At 39.6% G+C, this 24,130-nt stretch overlaps 2 protein-coding genes across 5 annotated transcripts in view; one reads left to right on the top strand and one right to left on the bottom strand.

Moving 5' to 3' along the window:
• Positions 1-16,968, top strand: part of APBA2 (amyloid beta precursor protein binding family A member 2) — a 94,883-nt gene extending 77,915 nt beyond the window's left edge. For 2 of the 3 annotated variants that reach the window (XM_027704364.1, XM_027704362.1), the window contains 6 exons: positions 1,603-1,788; positions 4,940-5,119; positions 6,185-6,397; positions 7,189-7,308; positions 13,462-13,602; positions 15,039-16,285. In XM_027704364.1, the coding sequence (XP_027560165.1) occupies positions 1,603-1,788; positions 4,940-5,119; positions 6,185-6,397; positions 7,189-7,308; positions 13,462-13,602; positions 15,039-15,110 (912 nt within the window). In that variant the 3' untranslated portion in view covers positions 15,111-16,285. Of the gene's footprint in view, positions 1-1,602; positions 1,789-4,939; positions 5,120-6,184; positions 6,398-7,188; positions 7,309-13,461; positions 13,603-15,038; positions 16,286-16,613 lie in introns of those variants that run through there. The other variant, XR_003537426.1, reaches the window with a different exon arrangement.
• FAM189A1 (family with sequence similarity 189 member A1) overlaps positions 15,751-24,130 on the bottom strand; it is a 59,086-nt gene continuing 50,706 nt past the window's right edge. For both annotated transcript variants that reach the window (XM_027704366.1, XM_027704365.1), the window contains exons 10-12: positions 20,918-20,992; positions 19,901-20,229; positions 15,751-17,983 (exon numbers count right to left, since the gene is read on the bottom strand). In XM_027704366.1, the coding sequence (XP_027560167.1) occupies positions 17,798-17,983; positions 19,901-20,229; positions 20,918-20,992 (590 nt within the window). In that variant the 3' untranslated portion in view covers positions 15,751-17,797. The remainder of the gene's footprint in view (positions 17,984-19,900; positions 20,230-20,917; positions 20,993-24,130) is intronic.

The raw sequence follows: 24,130 nt of genomic DNA, 5'->3' as shown, positions 1-24,130 counted from the left end.
AGTGTCACATACATTGTTTTATTAAAATAACATCATTTTACATATAGAAACCTTTTAATGAAAATGAGACTGATAGCTTTTGAGTCACATTAATTTATTCATACTTAATTCTGAGTTCAGAAATAATAAAACTTACCACAAGTTTATACTTAGAGCACAGAAACTGTTCTAAAATGTCCTTGAAGGTTCTTCCTTCTGGGACCCCATTGCTCTTTTATATAAGAAACCATTGATAGAAGCATGAACTGGAGATAAAAACAAAAGATGAAATAGTAATAGCTGGAACAAAATAGTGACAACATGTCTTTCTCTGACTACAGATACTCACTCAAGTTCTCATTGTCCAAGGCAACTCAGTCGAAACCACTGAATAATGATGTATTCCCAGGAGAAAAACATTTGAAAATAGGAGGTCGGGATTTCCCTGCTAATGGCAGAAATTAAGAGTTTAAAAGGCTAAAGTAATTAAAAAGATGCACAGCTCAGGGATTTGAGACAGAAGCTTTTTAAATTTAGTACTCTTTAGGTGTACTTACATGAGCAATGTTCATTAGGATAAAGCTTAGAGAGGTTTTCACTTAAAATCATTCTCACAGGCAATGGCTCTTCTGAGTTGAGTTCTCCCAGCACAGCTAAATGGGCAGCACAATGAGAGCGACTGGAATAGGATTTTGACTGTAAGCCAAGACACTGGAGCAGCTCCTCCTAACTGGTCTGAGATATGTAGGTAGCCAAAAGAAGTGTTAGGAGTTCTGCCTACAGAGAAGGTGAAATACTGCCTTCATAGCTCTTTACAAAGGAAGTATTGCTTTGCTTGATAAAAGAAAATGTTACCTTAGAGCTAAGAGAAGATGTTATAATGTCCTGGGTGTTTAAATAATATCCTATAATAGCAATAATATCTATGATTTTCGTAAAACTTGTTCTGTCATTGTGACATGCATCTGTTTCATTCAGCAAAAACAATAAAAAAGGGAAATGGAATTTTCCAAGAGCATGAAAATATTTATCAGGGGACCCCTGGTGGCCTAGTGGTTAGGATGCAGGACTCTCACCGCTGCAACCCAGGTTTGATTCCTGGTCCCCTGGGCAGATGGAGCTCGTTAGCCCTGTGAGGCCATCCATCTATGAGAAGGTCACTCTAAACAAACCTATGTCCTGAGGACCTCACTGCCATTGTCCAAGCTTGCTTGGCCCCGGCAGATGAACCTTAGGATTAAAGGGTGGGCTCAGTTCAGCGCAGGCTGTGTCTCACCTAAAAAATCCATTGCGCAGGCTGGAAAGGTAAAAGACCTTTCCCAAATCTTCATTCGTGAAGACTGGCCATTATTTATTATTATTTTATATATTATAGTTCTTCATTATTGCTTTACAGTAACAACCACACTGTATTTCCTGGGGCAACACTTCCACTGAAGCCGTGAACAGCCCCTGTGCCTTCCATGGGGAGTTGGGGCCCATCCACTGCATGGGGAATATCAGGTCTGGGCTCACAAAAAGCGCTTCTGGAGCTTTTGTCGTTCTCAGGCAACAGGCCACCAAGGAGAGGGCAGATGCAGTATTTGTAGCACAGCAGAAAACCTCCTTTCTTTGCCCTGGCAGGAGACGATGATGGACCACGCGCTGCGCACCATCTCCTACATCGCCGACATCGGCAACATCGTGGTGCTCATGGCGCGGCGCCGCATGCCCAGGTCGGCCTCCCAGGACTGCATTGAGACCACTCCCGGGGCCCAGGAAGGCAAGAAGCAGTACAAGATGATTTGCCATGTCTTTGAATCAGAGGATGTAAGTAAATGGAATTAGATTTATTTAAATAACGTATGTCACGTGGAGAATCTCTGAAGTCGGAATTAATTTATGGGATGTCGAATTGTTCATTCATCCTGGATTAGATGACCCTGCCCTTAGTCCAGCAGGTTGGCACATAATGACACATATATGCCTCCAGAATCTTGGCATGAGGTGGAACCTTTTTTAAACTGAAGCCAAATTTCTGAGAACATCAACTTGGCAGGCCTGGAACCAGGCTGTCCTTTACCCAGTCCTTATTCCCCATGGCTTATTTACCTCTAGTTGATATACATACTCTTATGACACTTGATCCTTTGATGTTTAAGAACACACTCAACTGTTTATTTTTCAGTTCTCTTTTTCCACCCCAGCAAAGATTATGAATTAGAATTTTTACATAGAATCATAGAATGGTTTGGGTCGGAAGGGACCTTAAATATCATCTAGTTCCAATCTTCCTGCCATAGGCAGGGACACTTTCCACTACATCAGGTTGCTCAGAATTCCACCCAACCTGACCTTGAACACTTCCAGGGATGGGGCAGCCACAGCTTCTCTGGGCAACCAGTGCCAGGACCTCACCACCCTCACAGTAAAGAATTTCTTCCTAATATCTAATCTAAACCTACTCTGTTTGCCTTGTCACTACATGCCTTGTCAAAAATCTCTCCATCTTTCTTGTAAGCTCCCTTCAGGTACTGGAAGGTAGAGCTAAGATAGTTTTGTTCTCAGTATTTATAGACATTTTTCTTCATGGCCATTACTCTCACTACCCTTAATACTTCTATACAGTAGCAAACATAATTTCAGTCATTTTATGCCATAAGATACTCTGAGGTCCAATGCTGTATTAGCCCTAACCCACTTTTTTGTTAAAAGTCTGTTCAAAGAAAGAAGAATTTACGTTCTAATTTTCATTTGCATCAGAAATACCAAAAGGTGAAAGAACCTGGAGCCATTCTCAAAACAGGATTGCAGAGGTAGTGGTTGCAAAAGAGTTCTGTCCATCTGCTGTACATCCTGTTTCACCGCTGTGCAAAGCCCTGATGTGCCATCCCATTCCTCTTGTGGCAAAGGAAGATGACCTTGCTTTACTGCTGTTATATATCCAAGTTCAGCTTTGTAGCAAAGTTGATACTTGTGTCTGAAGTGGGAGACCAGGGGACTTCAACCTAAAACATTTTTGGAAAAATGTACTAAGCTTAGTAAAATGGAAAGAGCAAAATTTGTTGTCTGTTTCTAACTTGACACTAAGAGGCAATACTAAACATTTCTCATCACTATTATATGGGAACAGAATTAAATATCTTTTCTGTCATGCCATTTAAAAATAATTGAGTTCTGTGGTTCAGATAGTCATAACTCACAGGTTGCATATTTTTGAGCTAAGCAATCATTTTCATTATTTTAAAGTAATTAAGCCTGTGAAGGAGAAATAGAATTGTCTAAAGGTTAGAGTGCTAGACTGGGGTTGTTCTGAGACCTGGTTATCTCAGCTCTGTCACTGCTCTGCTGGGGTGGCCTATTCAAGCAACTTAATTACCTTATCTCTAAGTTGTGCATAATGCTGAAGACTTTCATAAACAGTCACAAGACCTTGGAGATATAGGTAAAATTAAGATGTGAGAACTAGCTGTTAGTAGCAGTAACAGAATAAAGTATGACATCTGGAGATGTTGGTTTTGAGAATGTAGAATGGAGGCAAATGCAAAGGACTAAGTACAGAGAAAGCAATGGCACTGGAGATCGAAAGGAGTCAATAAGAACTGGTGATAAACTTTAATAATGAAATGATATGAAAATGTTCTGGATTATTTCTGTGCCACCATATTATCACAAACCTCTTGGTATAGTGATAAAATTTGAAAACATGCTTTAGAAGATGAAAAAGCAATTTGTGACTGGCTAGGCTATTTATGTCCTTGATTTTCTAAAATAATTTTCCAGTCAGACAGATTGGTGCTTTTGTGTACTGCAGCACAAATGAAATAAGAAAACCACCTTTTAGCATCAAAGAAAACACCTGATCAGTAGATTGTAAGAAGATACAGATTTATAATGTTGTCCAGAAAACCCTATGCATTTAGCATGTACCTTCTGTCTAAGAAGGTGTGTTGCATTTCCAGAATAGGGGTTTGATTAGTAATGTTTTTATGGAGTTCCATTGTAAGATGCAATTAACTTCTTCTCCTGTCACTAGGAGTATCTATATCCATATCCATATCTCATCCATATCCCTGGATGACAGAATTCAGTACCCAAAACCCACAAATATACAAAACTCAATGTGGCATTCTCTTGTGAGCTGCAGTAAACTCAAATAGAGAAAAAAAAATTCAGGAGTGGAAAAACTGGACTACAGATTCCTTTTCCTGATCTCTACCTCTGTTGCTCTGTGTTCCCTTGCCATCTAGTGGAATATGCAGATAAGTGCTCCAAAATTTGAGAAAGATGGGGTATTTTGGAAAGGTGTTCTCAACATTAGCAAGCAATAATCATGGCTCTGGCTGCACTCTTGAAATCATCCCTGACATTGCCAGCTGAGGTGTTAATGGGAGTGGCTGTTCTAGATGTGCAGTGGGGAAGTAGGGGTGGAACTGGTTTGCTGGGAATAGGAGACAGTGGCAGTGATAGGAGAGCAGATGGTTCTGTTCAAGCAGTGTTTTCAGTCCTATAAAACCAAGGTGCAAAAATAGCAGGTGACACAACAACCAAAATCATCAGTGCCCAGGTCTGTGAAGGCATGTGAGAGCAGAGCATCCCTTCTCTCATCACTCCTGCAAACAGACTGTGTTCAGAGGCAGGGTTTGTGACAGTCTGTGAGCTCTGTTCCATGTTGGTACAAAGCCAGTGCTCTCCAGTGTTTATTGGAAGGAGTACATGGACAGCATATGGCTGCTTGCTACTGGAACATACTCATGAAGGAGATCAGCAGGGGTTTTAAATGGAGTTTGCAATTTGATTTTGGATGTAATGGCTGCTTTACATACAACAGACCTTAAAGTGACTTTATATCCATGCTAATGCAGAAACTTTGCAGAATCCTTTATTTTGAGAGTTTTAAATTCCAGTCTCTCTCCTGGTTTCTCGTGGTTTTTGTGTTTCTCCCCCCTTTCTCTGAGCTGTGCCTTGTTCTCCATTGCAGGCACAGCTGATTGCTCAGTCCATTGGGCAGGCTTTCAGCGTGGCTTACCAAGAGTTTTTAAGAGCCAATGGAATTAACCCAGAGGATCTCAGTCAGAAAGAATACAGTGACATCATCAATACCCAGGAGATGTACAATGATGATCTCATACACTTCTCCAATTCAGAAAACTGCAAAGAGGTAAACTAGTTTTGGAATTTCATTTCAGATTGATCCATTTTTTTCCAGAGGAATGTTGTTCTCAGAAATATCTTTTGGCATTACAAGGACGATGTTAGAATTTCAAGATGTGTGGCTTCATCAGTACTATGCTACTAAAATCAGCTTTATAAGTTATTAGAATTTCGTGGTTTCATTTTCAGAGCCTTTCTGTTTCCATTGATCAGAACAGTAATAAAGTACATTTACATCTGACGTAGATAAGCTCTGTACTATTCACAGTACACAGTGTAAGGTGATTTTATGTTTACCAAAGTATTGATATGGAAAGAGAGACAACAGAGTTGAGGGATGCTGGTTGGTTCAAAGCCTTAATCAGTAGTCTCAAGAAAAGACAGCTGGTCATCATGATTCCTGTAAGTAGGGGTGTCCCTGTCCTTCCACATTTGAAAGAAAATAATTCCCAGTATTTTGTTGAGGAGTGTGTTCTCTATGGAAACTCTTACTCCACTTCTATAAATGTTAGACATGCTGTGGTTATGGAACTGTTGACATCACCATACTTCAGGTGAAGTCCTCCTTTCCATTCCATCAGGGATCTAACATGCTAGGCACAAGTATATTCAGTAACGTTAATAATAATAATAATGTTAATAATAATCATCAAGAGATCCTTCCCTGAGAAGAAGGACAGACAAACCCTGAGATGGAGAGACAACCTGAGCAGAAATGGCAGGAGTGGAGCTGAACACGAGCCCTCTGGCTGCCAGGTTCCAAGGACAGAAACTTCTTCAGCATTCATTCACTTGGTGTCCAGTTCCACCACTTTCTATAGAGTTAACCAATATGTGTTTTACTTGCATAGGTCCTTACCATAAGGACTTATAGGACCTCCAACAAATTAGTACAACCCTGAAAAGAAATAGGTATGTGTTACACAGTTTTAACAGTGTTTTTGAAGTCCTGCTACAAAGAATAGAGTCTGTTGTGTGATTTGTAGATGTTGTTCAGGAACAACTGAGATAGTCATGCTCAAATTTAGACAAATCAAAGCAAAAAAAATTTTTTTTTTCTTTTTAATTGCAGCTCCAGATAGAAAAACAGAAGGGAGAAATTCTTGGGGTAGTGATTGTGGAATCTGGATGGGGATCCATTCTACCCACCGTTATCCTGGCTAACATGATGAATGGAGGCCCTGCAGCCCGTTCAGGAAAACTAAGCATTGGAGACCAAATTATGTCCATTAATGGTACCAGTTTAGTTGGCCTACCTCTTGCAACATGCCAAGGGATCATAAAGGTACCCCCAAACTTGCAATTTTATGCTGTAGATCATAAGCCATCAGAAGTGTAATCTTCTGACAAGTGACCTGTAGATTTCCAGCAGATACAGTCTTTCATATCACTGCAAAAAACCCAGTAATCTGTCATTAAAAAAAACCCCAGAATTAAAAACAGAGATTCAGGGGTGATAATGTGCAGAAATTTAGGGCTGGAGAGTATGACTGCAGCTTTCTTACTGGGCTATAACAAATGAGGCCAGGTCTGCCTAAATTAAGTTACTTAGCTGTCTTCAAAGCTTCAGGCTTCCCCACAGCCTCCAGAATAAAATCTGAGGATTAAAATCTCCTCTGCTTTCTTGGGCTCCATGAAGATAAAATAGATGGAGGCTGCAGGACTGATCAAGTGAGTATATGAAGGTTGCCCAGACACAATGGAATCTCAGAATGTGTTATCTTTAGTCATGGAGACTAAATCTGATGTCTGTGCAGATTTACCAAGAGCAGCAGCAGGAGATTAATTAGCCAGATGTCAGTGAAGGGCAAGCATTAGTCAGTTTTAGTTTTTGTTGATAACTTTCTTCAAATTTTTGTAGTAATTAAAGACAAAATTTTGATTTTTGGGGGGGCCAAATATCTTGGGAAATAAATGAAATAAGAGAAATCTATCTCTTAAGTTAACAACAAATTGCTACTAACTCTAGCTGTTCTTTCTCAGATTAGCTGCTTTACACTCTTGCAATTAGGAAATCACAAATGAGAGCAAATTAAGATCCATGTCAGAAATATTAACTTTTGGAATATCTTACAGGGACTCAAGAATCAAACACAAGTCAAACTGAATATTGTCAGCTGTCCTCCTGTTACTACTGTCCTCATAAAACGGCCAGACTTAAAATACCAGCTGGGCTTCAGTGTACAGAATGGAATTGTAAGTTTCTGTGTTCAATCACTGGTTTGGTTTTTTCCCTTTCCTTTTTTTTTTCTTTCAAGAAGCACACTGAAGTACTGCGAAAAAAAATTTTGCACAACCTCATCTCTTGTACTGTGATCCCTTTATTAAAACCTTATAATCACATCTCTGAGTAAGGACAACACAGGGAGAACATTCTTGAGGGATTTTCCTGTATAATCCAGCCACAAGATTTATAGTCCAGATTGTTTGGTGCAATATCTGGATCAGCTAATTCATGTCTGACTGTCATGAGTGTGCCAGAGTTGCAAGGAAAAGTTAGGTTGGAACAGGTTTTTACAATTAAGACATTCTTATCTTAGCTCTGATCCTGTTTCTTTTTTTAAAAAAATTCAGCACACACTCACTAAGATTTCTAATTTTTCTTCTGCTGTACCTAATTTATTTGGAGCACAAGGTAGTAGGCAAGGGAATGTAATTGTGACCTCCTCTTGTTAAAACTAAACACTTCTTACTACAAGTAATTGTATAGGTTGTGGCCCAGGTATCCCTTCTCTGCATGCTGAGCTTCCCTGTGATGACAGCAGCAAACAGAACAAATGTGGCAGGTAACACTTACCTGTGCAGCTCAGGGTCCTCCTCTGGTAGTTCTTCCTTCCCAAGCCCTTCTCCAATATCTTTCCAAAGCAAACTCCCCACACAACCAGCTCAGGCAGTCCATGGCCTTTCTGGGGGCTGATATTAGCCTTAGAGATTGGCTGTAGTGCAGGACCATCACAATTTCCTCTTCCTCCAGTCTAGGAAAAAAAATAGTCAGGCTGCTCACACAGAAAAGCACATCCCACCCACTGTGGGCTCTGCTCCCCTGCTCTGGGAGACTCCTCAGTTGAAGTTGCCAGATTTCTGTTTGCCACCCTTGGAAGAGCAGCAGGTAACTCTACAGGACGTGGTTTATGGGTCTTACTGCACTTCAGCAAACAGGTGGCTCAGGAGGGGGTTTTCAGCTCTGCTGGCCATCCCTAAGTTATTACTGTACCTAAGATCCCACATTACCTTGTGGTCAGCAAAGATTGGTATAAAGAACACCACTACAAGCCTTGGTCCAGCTGGAAGCACTCCAAAGTGATCCCTACCCCAGGTTAACATCCTTTAGAAATGGAGGTTTAGAGTATTTGTCTTGTTTGGTATAAACGCTCTTGATGCTTGAGTGGAGAAAAATCAGGTGTGTGGTGTATTTCTGTCCCCTCTGCCTGTGCTTCATCCCCTTTCACCTCTGTGTATATTAAGTGAGTATGGTTATTGCTGGTAGCTCACTCTGTGTTAGCAAAGCCCAAGTCTTGGCATAAGAAGGATGAAAGGAATGGAATCTGGTTTTACGTGATCTCACAGATGGTGCCACGTAACACTGCACGAGGCACTGATTTCTAATTGCCAGCCTTTGTAAATCTTGTGTGTTCAGCTGGTGCTGTGACACAAAGACAATATATTCCAGGATCTGTAATTCTCACTGTGTGCATTTATCAAGTCCCCAGGAGCCTGTTCACAGCACTGGTGGGGGTTGGGTCAGGGCTGGAAAAGAATCAGGCCAGGGTGGATTAGAAGCATCCACATCCTCCCATGGAATAGAGATAGTTATGGAGTCCATGACACAACCTATTCATCTTGTCCCAGCTAATCATCTCTTACATAATTGGAGTCTCAGTTCAGTAAATTCTGCAGACTTTGGTTGCTTTCTGTCCTAGTGTGCTCCCTCCATCTACTGGCTGTTTGTCTTTGTCACCACCCTGGAGGATCATCATTAATTCCAGTTAAATGAGTGACACTTAGATGACACCCAATATAAAGTTCACTAAATTGTGCATTAAAATAATTTGCAGATTAAAAAAACAAAGCCTTGTAATGCATTTCCTTTATGAAAAGTCTAAGTTTGAATATAAAAATCAATGAACAAAAAGTGGAGATTAACATGTTTTATTAGGCTGCTATGTAGACAAGCATCTGAGCCTGTAAAATCCTTCCTCTGATAAACTCCCTCTTACTTAACGTGAAAATATGGCTCTGCAAAGTATCTCTCTTGCAGTTTGGCACTGAATTTTTTAAGAGCAGTTTTGTAGTTGCCAGCAATTGTTACAGATTATGATAGGATTCAGAAATGATAATATCGTTACTCTTCATTGGCTCAGCATTAGCACAGCACAGAAATAAATGGCTTGCCAGAATGGATATAATTAAATGTCTCTTACTGGTGTGCCATTACCTCATTATCCATGCAGCTGGGACTTGTTTCTGTGCATCCTCTGGGAGCAGCTTTTTCACCCTGCCTATCTCATCTGTGCAGGATGTACAGCTATTGTATTAGGGAGTAGCCCATAAATAACCTGGACACACAAAAGCACCAGCTGAGCTGTTTTGCCTGCACAGGATATCAGGCAGATGCAGACACTGGACTGCTGCAGGTGACTGGTTTTTCTGTATTGTGTGCAGTTTAATTAATGCAAAGCCTGAAGTTGTGCTCCATGGAGCACTAGTAGTGCCAGCTTTTGGAAGTTCTGGTTAGGGAACAGCACAACAGCATAAATCAGAATGTTAATTTTGCAAAAGTTTTCTTGTACTAATGATGCAAATTCTCTTAATGGCTCTTGAAAGTTACCGATGTAATTTCATTGCATAGTTATAAAAAAGAATCTAAAGTTGTAAAATACTAAGGAAAAGAAATATTGTGCATACATATGAAACAAGTGTGACTGTTGTGTGATGAGGAGGTGAACGTAAGATGACCTATCAGTCACTTTCTGAAAATCATTATGCTACACTTCTTTTAAATGATGTTACTGAAATACAAGTGGTCATCTTGTATCACATTATTGTTTCCTAGATTATGAAAAATCTGTGTATTACCGGTTGTATTTTTAATGCTGATAAAGCACCATTTCTCAGTCCAGATCTCAGACTTTTAGAGATCTTCTTTGTCTAAGAAGCATATCTACCCTGTCCCCAGCCTAGCACAATTCTATATAAAAATACGGTAAAACTAGGTAAAACTTGACAGAACAGTTCATTCTTTCTTGCCTGCCTTTGTTTATTATAATTTAAATCAGGGAAACAATTTACAGGGTTTAAATAGCATGATATAGGAGTGAGATGGGGAGAAACCTGGTTTAATAGGTTATGGTTAAGGCATTTACAGAGGATAAACAGTTTGCCCAGCACTATTTTATCCTTTATGCTTTGCTACATGATGGACAGTTGCAATAAAACTGAAGCTACTGAAGTTTCACATCTGGTGCTTTGCAGCTTGTCTAAGACATTGCAAATCTGTAATAGCTGAATAGATTGGACCAGTATGGTTTAAACCTTTCTTTTTCTTCTTCTTTTTTAATTTTTATTTCCTTCAGTTTACACAGTCAATAGAGGGTAGACTCTTGCTTACAAGAAGATCCAGATCTGTCTTGCTTTCTCTAATAATATTACAGCTGTTGCCATGTTCAACAAACAGAGCATGTTAAAGAGTCCTGGCTGAATAAAATCATATTTACTTAGTGGTACTGCTCAGTTTAAACTTGTCAGCCTGACGTGCCATAAGCTCCACTGGCTGGAGACAGAAGACTGAAGGCTGCTTTGAGTTAGCTCCTTGCAAATCCAGGAGCCAGGGAAATGTGTGCTGTGGGTACAGTGTGTTTGTGCCCACGTGCTCTCTGGCTGCAGCTTCCCAGGCCCTGGCAGGCTGGGCAGAACCATCAGCTGCTTCTCCTTCTACCTCATTCAAAGAGTTAATGCTCACAAAAAGGAAGCTGACTGCCTTCCCTGGAGAGGGATCATGTTCTTGAATGAGAAGACCACTTTCTATTTCCGAGGTTGATAGAAAGAAGAAACTCACTGGTGGTATTAAAGAGATGGTATTAGAAGTGCTCTGAGAGCCACGCAGTGAAAGGTGCTCTGCATAGATAAGCAAGCCATTATCTTTTGCTTTATGCCAGTGGGGTGAGGGGTCACGTTTCCATTTGCTCCAAAAGCTTTTATTTCAGCTGGCTGTACTGTCTCTATATTCATTTACACCATGCAAAATACATTTACAGTGTTTCTTTTGGTACATGCTGCTGTTTGTCCTTTCCGATTACTGCACATGTTCCCCGACAGCAAGGAGTGAACTGCTGTTCTCACAGTGATGAATTGAGCTTTCTGTAAAAGATCTGTGTAGTACAGTGTGATTAGAAGGTAGACTGCAAAACAATATATTGTATGTGACTGAAATTCAGGACACAGTTCTGTGAAGGGTCTGACGGTGCCTCTATCCATAGGAGCCCATCAGAAATACTTTATGAACCACAGTGGGTAACACTCAGGCACTAGAGATGGCACAGTGGAAGATAAATCTCACTGCAGGAAGAATGTTTTTTTCCTGAATGCTGAGAAAAGCTTTTTATAAATGAAGAATAACTATCTTTTACTCCCTATATCAGTCTGAACTTGGAGTAAGCAGGGATTTCATTTTTTATAGCATTGTTTTTTCTGAAGAGGAATTTAAAGAAAACTGCTAGTGACATACAGAAAAGAATTCCAGTCAACTATAGAAAATGTTTCACCTTCAATACATCCCAGATTGGCCATCTCCCCACATCCTGTGTTTCTGAATTAGATTACAAACTCACTGGGACACAAGCCACATCTTATCATACTTGTATTTAGCTCTGAGCAAATGACCAGATCGCAAATCATAATTCTTGGCATATAATTCTAACCATTGACAGTAACTGCAGCAACAGCCATTATTGGATGCTCCAGCACTCATTTCTTTCCCTTCAAGAATAGGTTTTTCTCAGTAAACAAAAGCTAAATCTCAGCACTGCTAAACTCTGCTTAGTTCCAGAGATTCAAGCTATACATTATATGCCTTATGTGATGCATGAGCTTAGTCTTCTTAAGTAATTTACCAACAATTTCTGTCTAATACACAGCTGTCCATTGTGCCAGGGAGGATCCTGTTGCAGCACAGATACCATTGGTGAGGAGGGAACAGTCTTTTAAATTCCCCATACTGGAATGAGATTTTTCTTTCTGCCTGCACACTACACACATGGCAACCTCAGAATAATTTAAGTGGAAATGTCTGCTGGGACTTGTGTCTGGTGAATGTAACTCTTCTTGTAGAATTATTACCCTGCTGTACAGGGCATAAAATTCAACACTTCTGTGCTGTTCTTTATTGGTACCTCAGCTGCCAGCTGAGAGTGGTCTAACTTGCCTTCTTCCTCCTGAGCTCCCCATGGCTGTGGAGGGAAGCAGTGACCCTGGAGAGCAGAGCCCCATCTCCATTCTGCAGAGGCCCAGGAAACAAGATGTCAAACTTCACTATGCTGAGGGCAGCCTGTAAAAAGAAACAGAATTGCACATTTCATAGACTCTTAAAATGGTTTGGGTTGAAAGGGACCATGAAGATCACCTTGGTCCATCCCCTGCCATGGGCAGGGACACCTTCCACTAGCCCAGGTTGCTCCAAGCCCCGTCCAACCTGGCCTTGGACACTTCCAGGGATCCAGGGGCAGCCACAGTTTCTCTGGGCAACCTGTGCCAGGGCCTCCCCACCCTCATCATAAAAAATTTCTTCTTTAGATCTTTCAGGTAGATCTTTCCTTGTATCTTCCTTATGTCTTTGTGACCCTTTTGACAGACCTCCAGCTTTCAGGATAGAATGTCTGTATGCCAGCTTCCTTCAGCCTAAACCTGCATTTGCACAGGGTTAAGGATTAAGCTTTATGTCATAATTTTTTTCCATGTGAAAAAAATTGCTGTTGTAGATTGGATTTTATCATTTTTTATGTTTTCCAGTATACAGTCAGAAATATTTAAAAATCACTTTCTTCTCCTGTTCTGGCAGTGGATAAAACTTTCCCCTCCTATTGCATGGCTACTACCTGTGTCACTGTGATATTTTTATGTTCTCGGCCCAAGAGAATGAAAATGAAAATTGTAATTAGCAGAAATCTTGAAAATAAACCAAACCCTAACAAACCACTAGCCCAACATTTAAAAACTCACAGTATTGATGAGTACTTTCCACAAGCATCTTCTGGAATCCTTATGGTGTCACCATTTGTTATTATGTATTCAATCCCAGTAACTGTTACATTATGACATTTCTGACCTTCAGTAAACTTTGCTTTCTCTTGGCAGATTTGCAGCTTGATGCGAGGTGGAATAGCAGAGAGGGGAGGGGTCAGGGTAGGACATCGTATTATCGAGATCAATGGCCAAAGCGTCGTTGCTACAGCTCATGAGAAGATTGTACAAGCATTGTCTAACTCAGTAGGAGAGGTAAGGAAGCAAGTATTTTATCAAGGAATTAAAAGAGTTGGAAAAAATGTATGTTTCGGTTGAAAAGAATGTCTTAACGCAGCATTAAAACCACCACCTCAGTAAACTGGAGTTAGGCCCTAATGAGGAACAACGAAAAAAATATTTTTTGAACAATTAGATGCACATTCACTGCACTTTTTTTCACTCATTTTCAAAAGCTCCTGGCATAATTCTGTACTTTCAACCTACTGTTTGAATTAAACCAGTTGATTAAAAGAATAAATCACTCAAGCATGTTGGCTGTGAAATGCCTTTTGGCTTATCACTACAGTATCTGCCATAGAAATAAATTAATATTCAAAGGGCTGAGAGACGTAAATTGATAGACATTTTAATAATTTATTTTCCAAACTTTGGGAATAAGCTAAGACACCTCTTTCCAGAGAAAGAGTTCTCTTTTCTAGAGAAATCAGCAACAAATGAGCAAGACCCTCCAGTTTATCAAAATCCCTTCTGAATTTAGTGGTAGTCTCATACACAACACTGGCCAGATCTCCCACTAGTTCCTTTGCCAAAAATTAAAGCAAGCTGGTTTCCTTGTGGAAAGTGATAGTTGACAAATAATCCAGAGAATGTGCCCGTTGCCAGGAGCAAAGCCACACCTTTCAGCAGCCCCACCCTGCCTTCATGTCCCTCTGTGCTGGGTAATTCCTCACTAAACAGGAGAGGACAGCTTGGAACTTCTTTACAGCATGAAGAGAACAAGATGTCAAGGCAGCACGTGGCTGGTGAGGGTCCATATTATCAGTAAAGTTTCCTTTCCTTCCTCTTGTGTTGTCTGATTGGTACAGTTCTGACAGAACCCTCATTAACTGAGCCTTTAACCCTCCCATCTGTAAAATCCCCCTGGCACTGAGCACAGCTCTCCTTGTAGAAAGAACTGAAGTACAGGAGCCACAAGAGAACCTGCTCCACCAAACTCTTGCCTGGCATTTAAACATCAGGTGGTAAAGTCCAAGTTTTGTGTTCAGAGGGTCATATTTCAATTAGGAGGAAATACATAAGAAATTACATTCCCACAGGGAAGGAAGGTAGAATAAAAAAATCTTAAGTTCAGTTAATAGCAGAACAGTAGAATGAATTTTCAGAGGTTTGTGCTGCTTCTTTTTCAAGGGTTGTAATCGGAGTGTAACAATAGAAAGTGTTTAGGTGTCATACGATGTTGCATCCTGTCATTGCCATCAATAAATAATAAAAGTGCCCCCACAAAAAAGCAAAGACAGTGAACCAACATCTTGAAATCAGAGAACTTTGAACTAGAAACTCTAGTAAACACTCACATCTGTAGAAACCAGGACAAAAAATGCACTTAGAGCACAAGGAGAGAGATGGGGCCTTATGGATTATTTTAAACTAGAACCAACTGTGTTAATTTGTGTGTAATTAATTGACAGATACACATGAAGACTATGCCAGCGGCCATGTTCAGGCTTCTAACTGGGCAGGAGACCCCCCTGTACATTTAGCATTTTCCATCCAAGCTGAAGCTGTCATAGCTGAAGAGAATTTTGTATTTTGTATGAATGAAAGGCTTGGAAGCTGACCCGAGGACTCCAGAACAAGGAACAGACAGGTGTCTCTGCTTTTCTCTCCTTCCTTTCTATTTCTTTGACAAAAAGTGTTGAGAAGGATGGTCAAGGACAATAATCACTGACAAAAATCTTTGTAAACATTTAAGTATTTTGCAACATCTTCTAAACCCTTTTCTCATAGAAGTTAAAACATATTTATTTGTAACCTTTATGTGGAGTGATGTATGTCTGTCTTGTTTGATAACACAGTGAATGTGAATATTTGATGAATGAGACTGCAGGAAATGGCAAAGAGAAGCAATTAGAGAAAGTTCTGGCTGCCTCAAGTTAAAAAAAATCCCAGTCCCATAAAGTGGTCCAATACTGATGACTTTGCATAATTTTAACACTGGTGCTGAATAGGTGGTATTTCAGTGGAAAGGAATGTGTGCAGTTAAAACTTTTAGATTCTAATGTAAAGAAAACCACTGTAGTACTTGGTATTGTTATGACAAGTGTAACCTGTTTGGCAAGGTGTGAACATAAACATGTAACAAGTGTTTCATGTGCTAAATAAAGAATAATTGCCACAAGATTAAAATCAAAATATTTATTTAGATACATATTTATTTTTAATGCTTGTGATTTTTATGATTTAACAGAGTTATTTCATGGATAACTTATTGCACAGGTTGTGTACTGTATGTGTTGGGCTGGGGTTTTTTTTCCTTTAATTTTTGCATATTACTTTTTTGTTCATATTAGCTCAAAATGGGAAAGCCATGCTTACCTGTTTCTGTCTTTTATAAAGCATTCTTATTCCTAAGGCAATGTGTTCTGAATGTAAATTGTTTTGACAAATAACCTAGCACCATCAGCAGTATTAGAATGTGTGTAGATAACAAACCTAGTAGTAAAGTTGTATTCCTTATGAGATAAATGTTAATTGGTGTAACTTTGTCTAATACTTTTTTCTTTTGGCCAAGGCCTTGAAGAAAATACACTGTGACTTAAGAAGCCTTACCATGCAGTAACTAAAGAGCTTTAGATGACTGTACTTCAAGGAGTAGTGTGTTGCATGCAACTGACCTTAGGAAAGAATTAACCTATCACTAATAAATCTGAACTAAGAAAGGAAGCTTGCTTATTTTGTTTGTTGTGTAAGTTTACATAGTAAAAAAATCCAAGTGGAAGATCATTTAATTCTTCATCTAAGTGCAGTTGCAAAGGTCACAGGTTAATTTTTAAAAGGGAATTAATCTCTTGAATTAGGAATTTGTATCTCATTACTATCTTGAGAGTAGATGCTTTTAATTAGCAAACCTTGTTGCCACTGGATGTCACTGTAACTTCACATCAATACAGGAGCATGCTATAATTAAAATACATTAAAATGGATGATTCTGTAAGACTTAAACTACCCATCTTCAGCTACATTCCTTTGTGACCTTTTCACAGGATGTCTGCCCAGCTCAGAGTGACACAAATGAAACCAGTATATGATTAAACCTCAAATGGAAAGTAACGCTCCTGCCAAGCACTGCTGCAAAACAATTAACCCCCCGAAACACCAACCTGGGGTAGGTTCTTTATGAGAACCTTTTGTTTAAGGCCTTTCCAATTTCCTCTGAGAGCCAGGATGAAGCTTGCACTGGAAGACGTTGCTGGCAGACCTGTGTTTATGCTGGTAATCAAATTAGTGTGGATGATATTTACTTTCTGATATTTTTTTTAAGATCAATGTTAAATAAATCATAAACACAGCGGAACCATAAGGACATGTTTTAGTAATAAAATTGTCAAAAACTACTAATTGGAGTAAAAATTCTTTTTGAAAAAACGTTCAAGGCTCTGCTAGATAAAAATTCATCTAACTTGCTATTGGTGTTGGTAAAAAGTTTGCGAAAGGTGCTTTTTGGAAATGCAGAATTTCAAAGTCTTCTTCCCTAATGCATCTTTTGGCCACACACTGCAGAGTAATTAAGCCTCATTTCTCAGTACCAGATGCTACTGCTGGAATAAAGTCATGACCATTCAGAACAAAGCAAAAATAAACCACACTGCAGCCATTCCTGTAGGTTCAGAGGGCAACACTGGGGAGGGGGAGGAGTTTTAATCAGACAGATCAGTTAGTCTGGAATGAAGGACACTGAGAAAATGGATTAGAAGCAGCACTGTTATGTGTGTGTGGATCCCCTTTACATTTCTATCCAAATCAGTTGTTGAAAAAGCAAAGTCCAGAAATACTTTTTATTAAAACACTGACAATAGTTAAAACACTTTGAGGTACATTAAATAAATACAACTTTAAAGTTGTACAGCCAGTCTCTGGTGGGTTTGCAATGGTTTTCAAGAAATGCTGGGCAGCATCAGTAGCATTTCTGTAAGTACAGTGACATAAACGCATTTCCAGTTGGGAAAACACTCGTTATGACTTAACTAATAAATCAGTTAAAATTTTGCAAAAATCAAGGCTGAGATTTACATTCAGAAAAACAGGTGTTCTCATCCTGCTGTTGGAAAGAAGTGGAATTCCAAGGGAAGACACTTTTTCCTTTTTAAGTCATCCACTACTTGTATTTCTCCCAGTCCTGGTTTCTTCCACAATTCTCTCTGCTGGAATCACGTACCTGGGAACGTTATCAAAGGATGGTCTCCCGGCAAACTCCAATTAAACTGTGGGGCCTGTCCCGCTCCAAACCTCGGGAGATGTGGGACCTACGTAAGAAGGCAACTGGGGAGCTCAGAGCCCCACAGCTCTGGAGGTGAAGATCTTCCCGAAGTCGCTTTCTGGAGGTTTTCACGTTCTGCTGGGAACTCGTAATGACCTGTTTGAAAGGGCAGGAGTGGAGAAGGAACAAATGGGGGAAACGGGGTAAGAAAGGTTTTCATTTAAAAGGTTCAGTCTCTGAATAATATTTCATTTAAGCTGTCCAATGATGGAACCCTTCCAGAGGAGATGGGGGTTTGTGCAGCCCTCCAGAGCTCCTTCCACTTCTCTTCTGTCCTTCCACCTGCTCAGGGCTCAGGGCTGGAAGGCACAGCCAGGTTCTGCCTGCACTGCAGGGTGCTGTCCACACAGGTTGCAAACAAGTATTTGCAAGGAAATCTGTGGAAAAGGTAGCAGCTCTCTCTTGTAATTGGAAAATAGAAGTTTGGAGCAAATTATTCTGTTTCTTTTAGGAGAGAGATACTTCACCAGCTTTGTGAGGGCGGGAGACAACTGAAACCTTGCAAAGCCTGGTAAACAAGCATTTTAGTTTTAATAGAATTGTTAAGCTACCTCACAATTCTGAATTACACAACTCTTTTACCAAAAATTTTGTGAACTCTTAAGTAGATTGCTGGGATGCCCTGGGCTTTCGTGAATTAATAATGTCTTTTTGTCTGAAAAATATAACTACTAAAATGATTTCTTTAATGGGAAAAAAGGTATGTCTCCCTGGATCTAAGAAATCCATACAGGACAAAAACTGGGCTACTGATTTCTAGTTCTGGCTCTATGATCTACATAAGCACTCAAAGTTTGAGCAACTGGGTTTTTTCACATAAAATTGTTTTCAGCTTTCTAACCTTGGGGATTTAATGGGCTATACATTTTGTAAAGCAATAAAATCATTACAGTTTCCCCCCATACTGCCAGCACTAAGGACATCATGACAGTGCAGCTTTTGTGTCTGTGTGACTGCACAGGCACTGATCCAGTGCTGCTGCTGTGTTCTGCCTCACAGGGAGCAAAAGCAGTCTTGCAGCAAGCTTTAAGTGCTGCACGGTTCCTGCTGCACATCAAACTCTCTCACGTGCTTTTCAAGCGTTACCACATCCTAGTTCAACACTTAGACAATCTCCCTCATTTTGGGATCAGCTGACTAATATCCCAGAAATTACAATGTCTCAGAAGGGAGAGAAACAGCCCCCTGGGGTGTATCCTTAGTCATCTGTCAAGTTCTGGAAACCCTACAGGCATCCTGAATGTGGTTAGTCAGTGCTAAGAGAATTCTGCTTTTCCAATTGGACAAGGTAAAAGAACATCTGTATCTGTCATTCTGGTAACAATACTTGCAAGAGGTGATTCACCACCTTTCTTCCTGCAAAAAATGATGTATTATTAAACATGCATGAGATATTAAAAGGTGCTTCCACTACTAATTCCCTCAGTTTATAGGATTCCTTCCACACCTAATGTCTGTTTTATTGTCACTCAGGGTGAGAAGCAGCATTATTCTTTCATTTGGAAAAGCACAATTTCTCAATTCTTAAAACCAGCAAGGACCATTATAATTCTTCTGGCCTGCACTGTTTGTTGAGATGGATATCCCTGCTTGGATATCTACCCATTCTTTTCAGCCAGTAGCTTACGCTGCACAAATACATTTGCCTCAAAAAACAACAGATCCAAGTCAATTCTGGATATCTCTGTATATATACATCCCAAATTGATGTATGGAACAGTCACAGGTCCAGAAAGACATTAGAGATAGGAGAGGATGATTATAAACATGTAAATCAGTTCCCTACAGATCTCCTACGTTCTTACTGGGCCAAGCTGAGTGATTTTAAATGCATTTATAATGCTTCACTGTAAAATGCACTGCTGCCCAATAAATATAAACTATTCCTTACTATGAAAATGTACCATGTTACTATAAAAGAACTTCTGTAGCAATTGTCTGAAGTAGTTAAAACAGCAGAAACATTTAAATAAGGCTTGTCTGTCGAAGTTGAACACATCATAGGTGGCCTACCTGGTCTATAATATTGGCACTGAAGATGGCTTCTTCCATGTGTCTCTCATCAGATTTAATTACTGAGCGGATGCTGTTCACTACGTGACGCACTTCTGGAGGGAGATTACAGTTTGAATGTTCCAAAAATTTTGCCACTAAAATTTTTGTGTCTTTATAGGCCTTTAGGTCCACTAAGGAGTGTGGCCGCTCTTTTGAGACTGTGTGAAAAGCCTTTGGCTTTAGGTGCAGGTCAATTTTCCGTGTATCCCTCTGTTTTCCAGTTGGTAGGAAACTGCTCAAAGAATGCTGACAGGCAGAGGCAGCCATATGAGAACCAGAAACAGCAACTAAAAAAGGGGGGGAAGAATATCTTTAAAGTAATAGTTTAAAAAAAGAAAAAGAAAAAAAAAAGAAAAGAAAAAAGGCAAAACAAATATTGTCACAAAGTTTTTATTTTGTCATAAAATGTCTGTTTTGTTTGAAGAGTAGCAAAAACATGCAATCAAGGAAACACTGCAAAATGGGTAAGTTTAACCAGGAGTCAAGACTAAGACTTTCCCATGACCAAGGAGGACTGCCTTGAGAATGAGTGGGTGGGTATTAAAGTATTTCATAAATCACAGATGTTTTTGTTACCTCTACCTTCAGAGACTTCAGTTGATATTACTGATAAGGAGAAACATGACCTACTCCGTATTGCATATGTAATTTGTAAAGTTTTAGGCCCAGCTCCCCCCTTCCCCAAACTTAAGTCTAAAATTCTGCTTGTTTCTAGGCCTCGAAAATTATATGCAGTGAATAATAGAAGAGACATTAGTAAGAAACACAGGGAAAGCAAAAATGCTAATCTAAAAGAGAGCAGCATTTATTTTCATTCAAGGCTGGTTCCATCAGCTTTGTACACCATATATGTATGCTGTTAGCTAAGTGGCTTTTCTGCCCCAAATTTTCTAAAGCTCATTTCTCTATCACAAGCTTTTAATTATTGTTAAAATAAAAGAAGGAAATATCCTGCTTTAGAAAATTGATCCTCACCTGTTTCTACTGTAGCTGGAGATAATCCTGCATCTTGGCACTGGCTGCATACAGGAGTCCAGGCACAATTATCACCTTTAACCAGAGAGAGAGAGACAGAAGGAGCAAAGTCAACCCGTGCTGTCCTCTGCCCAAAACAAGTTAAAATACATTGGAATCTTTTACTATCTCCTTTACAGGATGAAACTACTCAGAAGAAACACTGCTTTCAATATTCATAAAGAGAAGCTACTACACACAGAAATGTCCTATGAGGTGTTAAACAGATACAAATAGGAAGATAAGGCTCCTGCTTGATGGCTTCCTCCGTAATCCTAAATATTTCAGGCCTAAGCACTGAAGCTCTGGAAGGTTCCCTACTAGGGGCAATCCTCAGATTTTTCTATACTTCCTTGGCAGACAGAGTTTATACAGGAAAATGGGAAAACCGAAAAGATGGATCCCTCTTATTTCTACAAAACCAGCCTTTTATTCAGTATTTCTACCTCCTTTTTCATATTCTCATTTCTTTGCAGGATGAATGTCATACACCCCTGATTAAATTAATGGGTGGGTGACCACTGTGGTACCTGATGAGCCAGTCAATACCAGGGGGTTATGGAGCATCTGCAAACAGCTTTGGACACAGTTGCCAAGGACAGTTTCTGGGATGCCAACACAAGGATCAACACCTATGAGATCACCCTGTACTGTATCACTGTAGTCTTTTCCATTTCTGACAGTCAAGATGGAATAAGCTTTCACTTTTATGCTATGGCTGTTTATATCTGCTTCCAAGACTGAAAACTCTATTGAACTTCCAGGTGGATTAGAAGAGGTTTTCTTCCATATCTCCAGGGACAGTTTATAATGAAAAGCCCATATAATCCTCTCTGGTAGAGTGAATAATTAAATGAAGGAAACAGATGTTAAGATGCTACAAACATAGAAAATCTGTAAGAAATTAGGAGAGACAGCTTCTATTCTGTCTTTAATTTGCTCTATTATGCTGAAGTACTGCAGCACATGAATCATGGCATGCTTATTAAGAGAGACACTTCAGAGGTTCTGTCTTCCCATCCATTACTATACTGCTTAATGTACTTGCAGCGAGTCAAAACTACACTACTAGACATTACCCTGAATTATATGGAACACAAACACTACAATAATCATTCAGACACTCAACTGATACCGCCACACAGTCTATCAGAGCTGATTATAAATTAAATTTATTGTAGCAAATATCTGTGTTTGTTAGGTTAGGTTTGTTAACCTCTGTGTTAGAGGTTGATTTTGTCTTACTTTGATAAGATAAACTTTACAGGGAAAGGACAGAAAAAACATGCAAACTATTAACTTTTAAATGATTTTTTAAAGAGGGAACTATGTCTGACGGAGATTGTATGTGAACCCACCATACTTGTGTTGTCCAGGGACTATACAGGGACTATAAAGGCACCTATTAAATTAAACTTTCATTTATAATTTCTCCACTAGAAATGACAGATATTTCAAAAAATAATCAAGTTCACATTAAAGTATTAATGGGAGAATTATTTGACTGAACATACCACAAAGACCCCATCACGTCAAGATGTGCTTGAAGCACATGAATTGTGTTTTATTGACCTAAAAGCTCAGAGTTTTATGCCAGCACTAAAATTTCCAGATTATTTATTTCTTAGATCTCATTGCTGTTGTGTCACACATGTGCCACATCTGCATGTCAAATAATTAATGTTCCAAACTATGGGCAGTGCAATCACAGCAACATGCAAAACCCATTTAACAAAAGTCTACACAGGAAATATCAAGGTTGTGCTTCTGAATCTCTTCACATTGGCTTTTATGTGGAGATGAGTCAGAAGACAAATTAATAATTTTTTCTTAAAGTAGAAAGACTGGGTCTTAAGATAAACCCAAACCACAAGTATAATCTGCCCACTGTATTTTGCCTTTTGTGAACATGGCTGAAGCTCCTCCAGTCTCAGTTCTCCAAAATCCACAGTCCATTACATGAGTCATTAGTATTAACAATATGTAGTTCCAGCTCTGTCTTTTATAGAGTCAGTCTATTTGACCAGTTCTTCTACTTCAGGACAATTTTAAAAGAAAAGAGTATGCTACTGAAAAAAATCTGAAAACCCTTTTTCTTCTGGGTTGATGGAGGGAGCTCAGTGGTCCTCCTTAATTTTTGCCTATTGGTCAACTCCGTGGATATATTTTAAAATTCTACAGTGAGTAGAACCAATAGTCAGTTGTGAAAAATCTGGATCAAATGCCTTTTTAAAGTTACAAGGACTGTAAAGAACTTCAGCTGTTTGTCACAGCTTAGGAAAAATATGCTTCAGGGCTGCTACAAACACAGCCAGTAATGATATTAGAATAGGGCTGCTTCTAACCTATTATGATTTCCAAATAAAGTTCAATAAAAGGAAGAGGAAGGGGAAGCAATGTGAAGTTGTAAAAATCTTCACAGACTAAAATTTTGCAAACTGTAGTTTGCCAAACATATACATGAAAGAAATACGCATATCTAGACTCAACTGCTTCTCTTAAGGATTTCATTTTAAAGAGTCTTCTGTGGGCAGTGAAAGAACAGCAAATGAGGTCAGCACAGTCACTTCTTGACTGCCCCTCCCTTGTGTATACGTGTTTCTAGGACCTTCTCTGCCTCTGTTACAATTTTTGGTGAGCCCAGTTACATCTCAGTGATGTTCAACTCGCGTCCCCCAATGCCACTTCTCCAGAAAAGATGATGAATGTATTTAGGATACATTGAAAAAGAAGGCAGAGCATCTGTTGTACCAGGTGTCCCAGCAGGCAGCAAGAACACGTGGACACGGCTGCCTACAGCAACCTCTCCAACACTGCTCACCCAGCACGTGGAGCACAATATTGCAAAGCTGCAGAGCCTCATCCAGAAGAGAAAGGGCTGTTCTTGTCTTTGGCACAGTAGATTCAGAAATTCCTATTTAATGCCTGCACAGCAGTTTCATAGCACATACATCCTAGCAGAGTAAATGTCATAAAATAAATGCAGACTTCTAGATTAAAGATTTGCTCCTCCTGGCCCAGCTGCGGGGGCTGGATCTCTAAAGGTAAACCACATTCAGCTGTTGAGCTAAGTATGAGGGGTCTGAAATCTACAGAGTAATGATGCAAGGAGTGTAACAGAACCAATCTGTCATCCTAAAGGAAACTAGTTATTTCAACATTTTGTCTAGTTTT

This window comes from Neopelma chrysocephalum, unplaced genomic scaffold (assembly GCF_003984885.1).
Source record: "Neopelma chrysocephalum unplaced genomic scaffold, ASM398488v2 Primary Assembly neopelma1_274, whole genome shotgun sequence".
NCBI lineage: Eukaryota > Metazoa > Chordata > Aves > Passeriformes > Pipridae > Neopelma > Neopelma chrysocephalum.
Note: the sequence above shows the minus strand (reverse complement) of the source record. Positions and strands in the feature narration are given on the sequence as shown.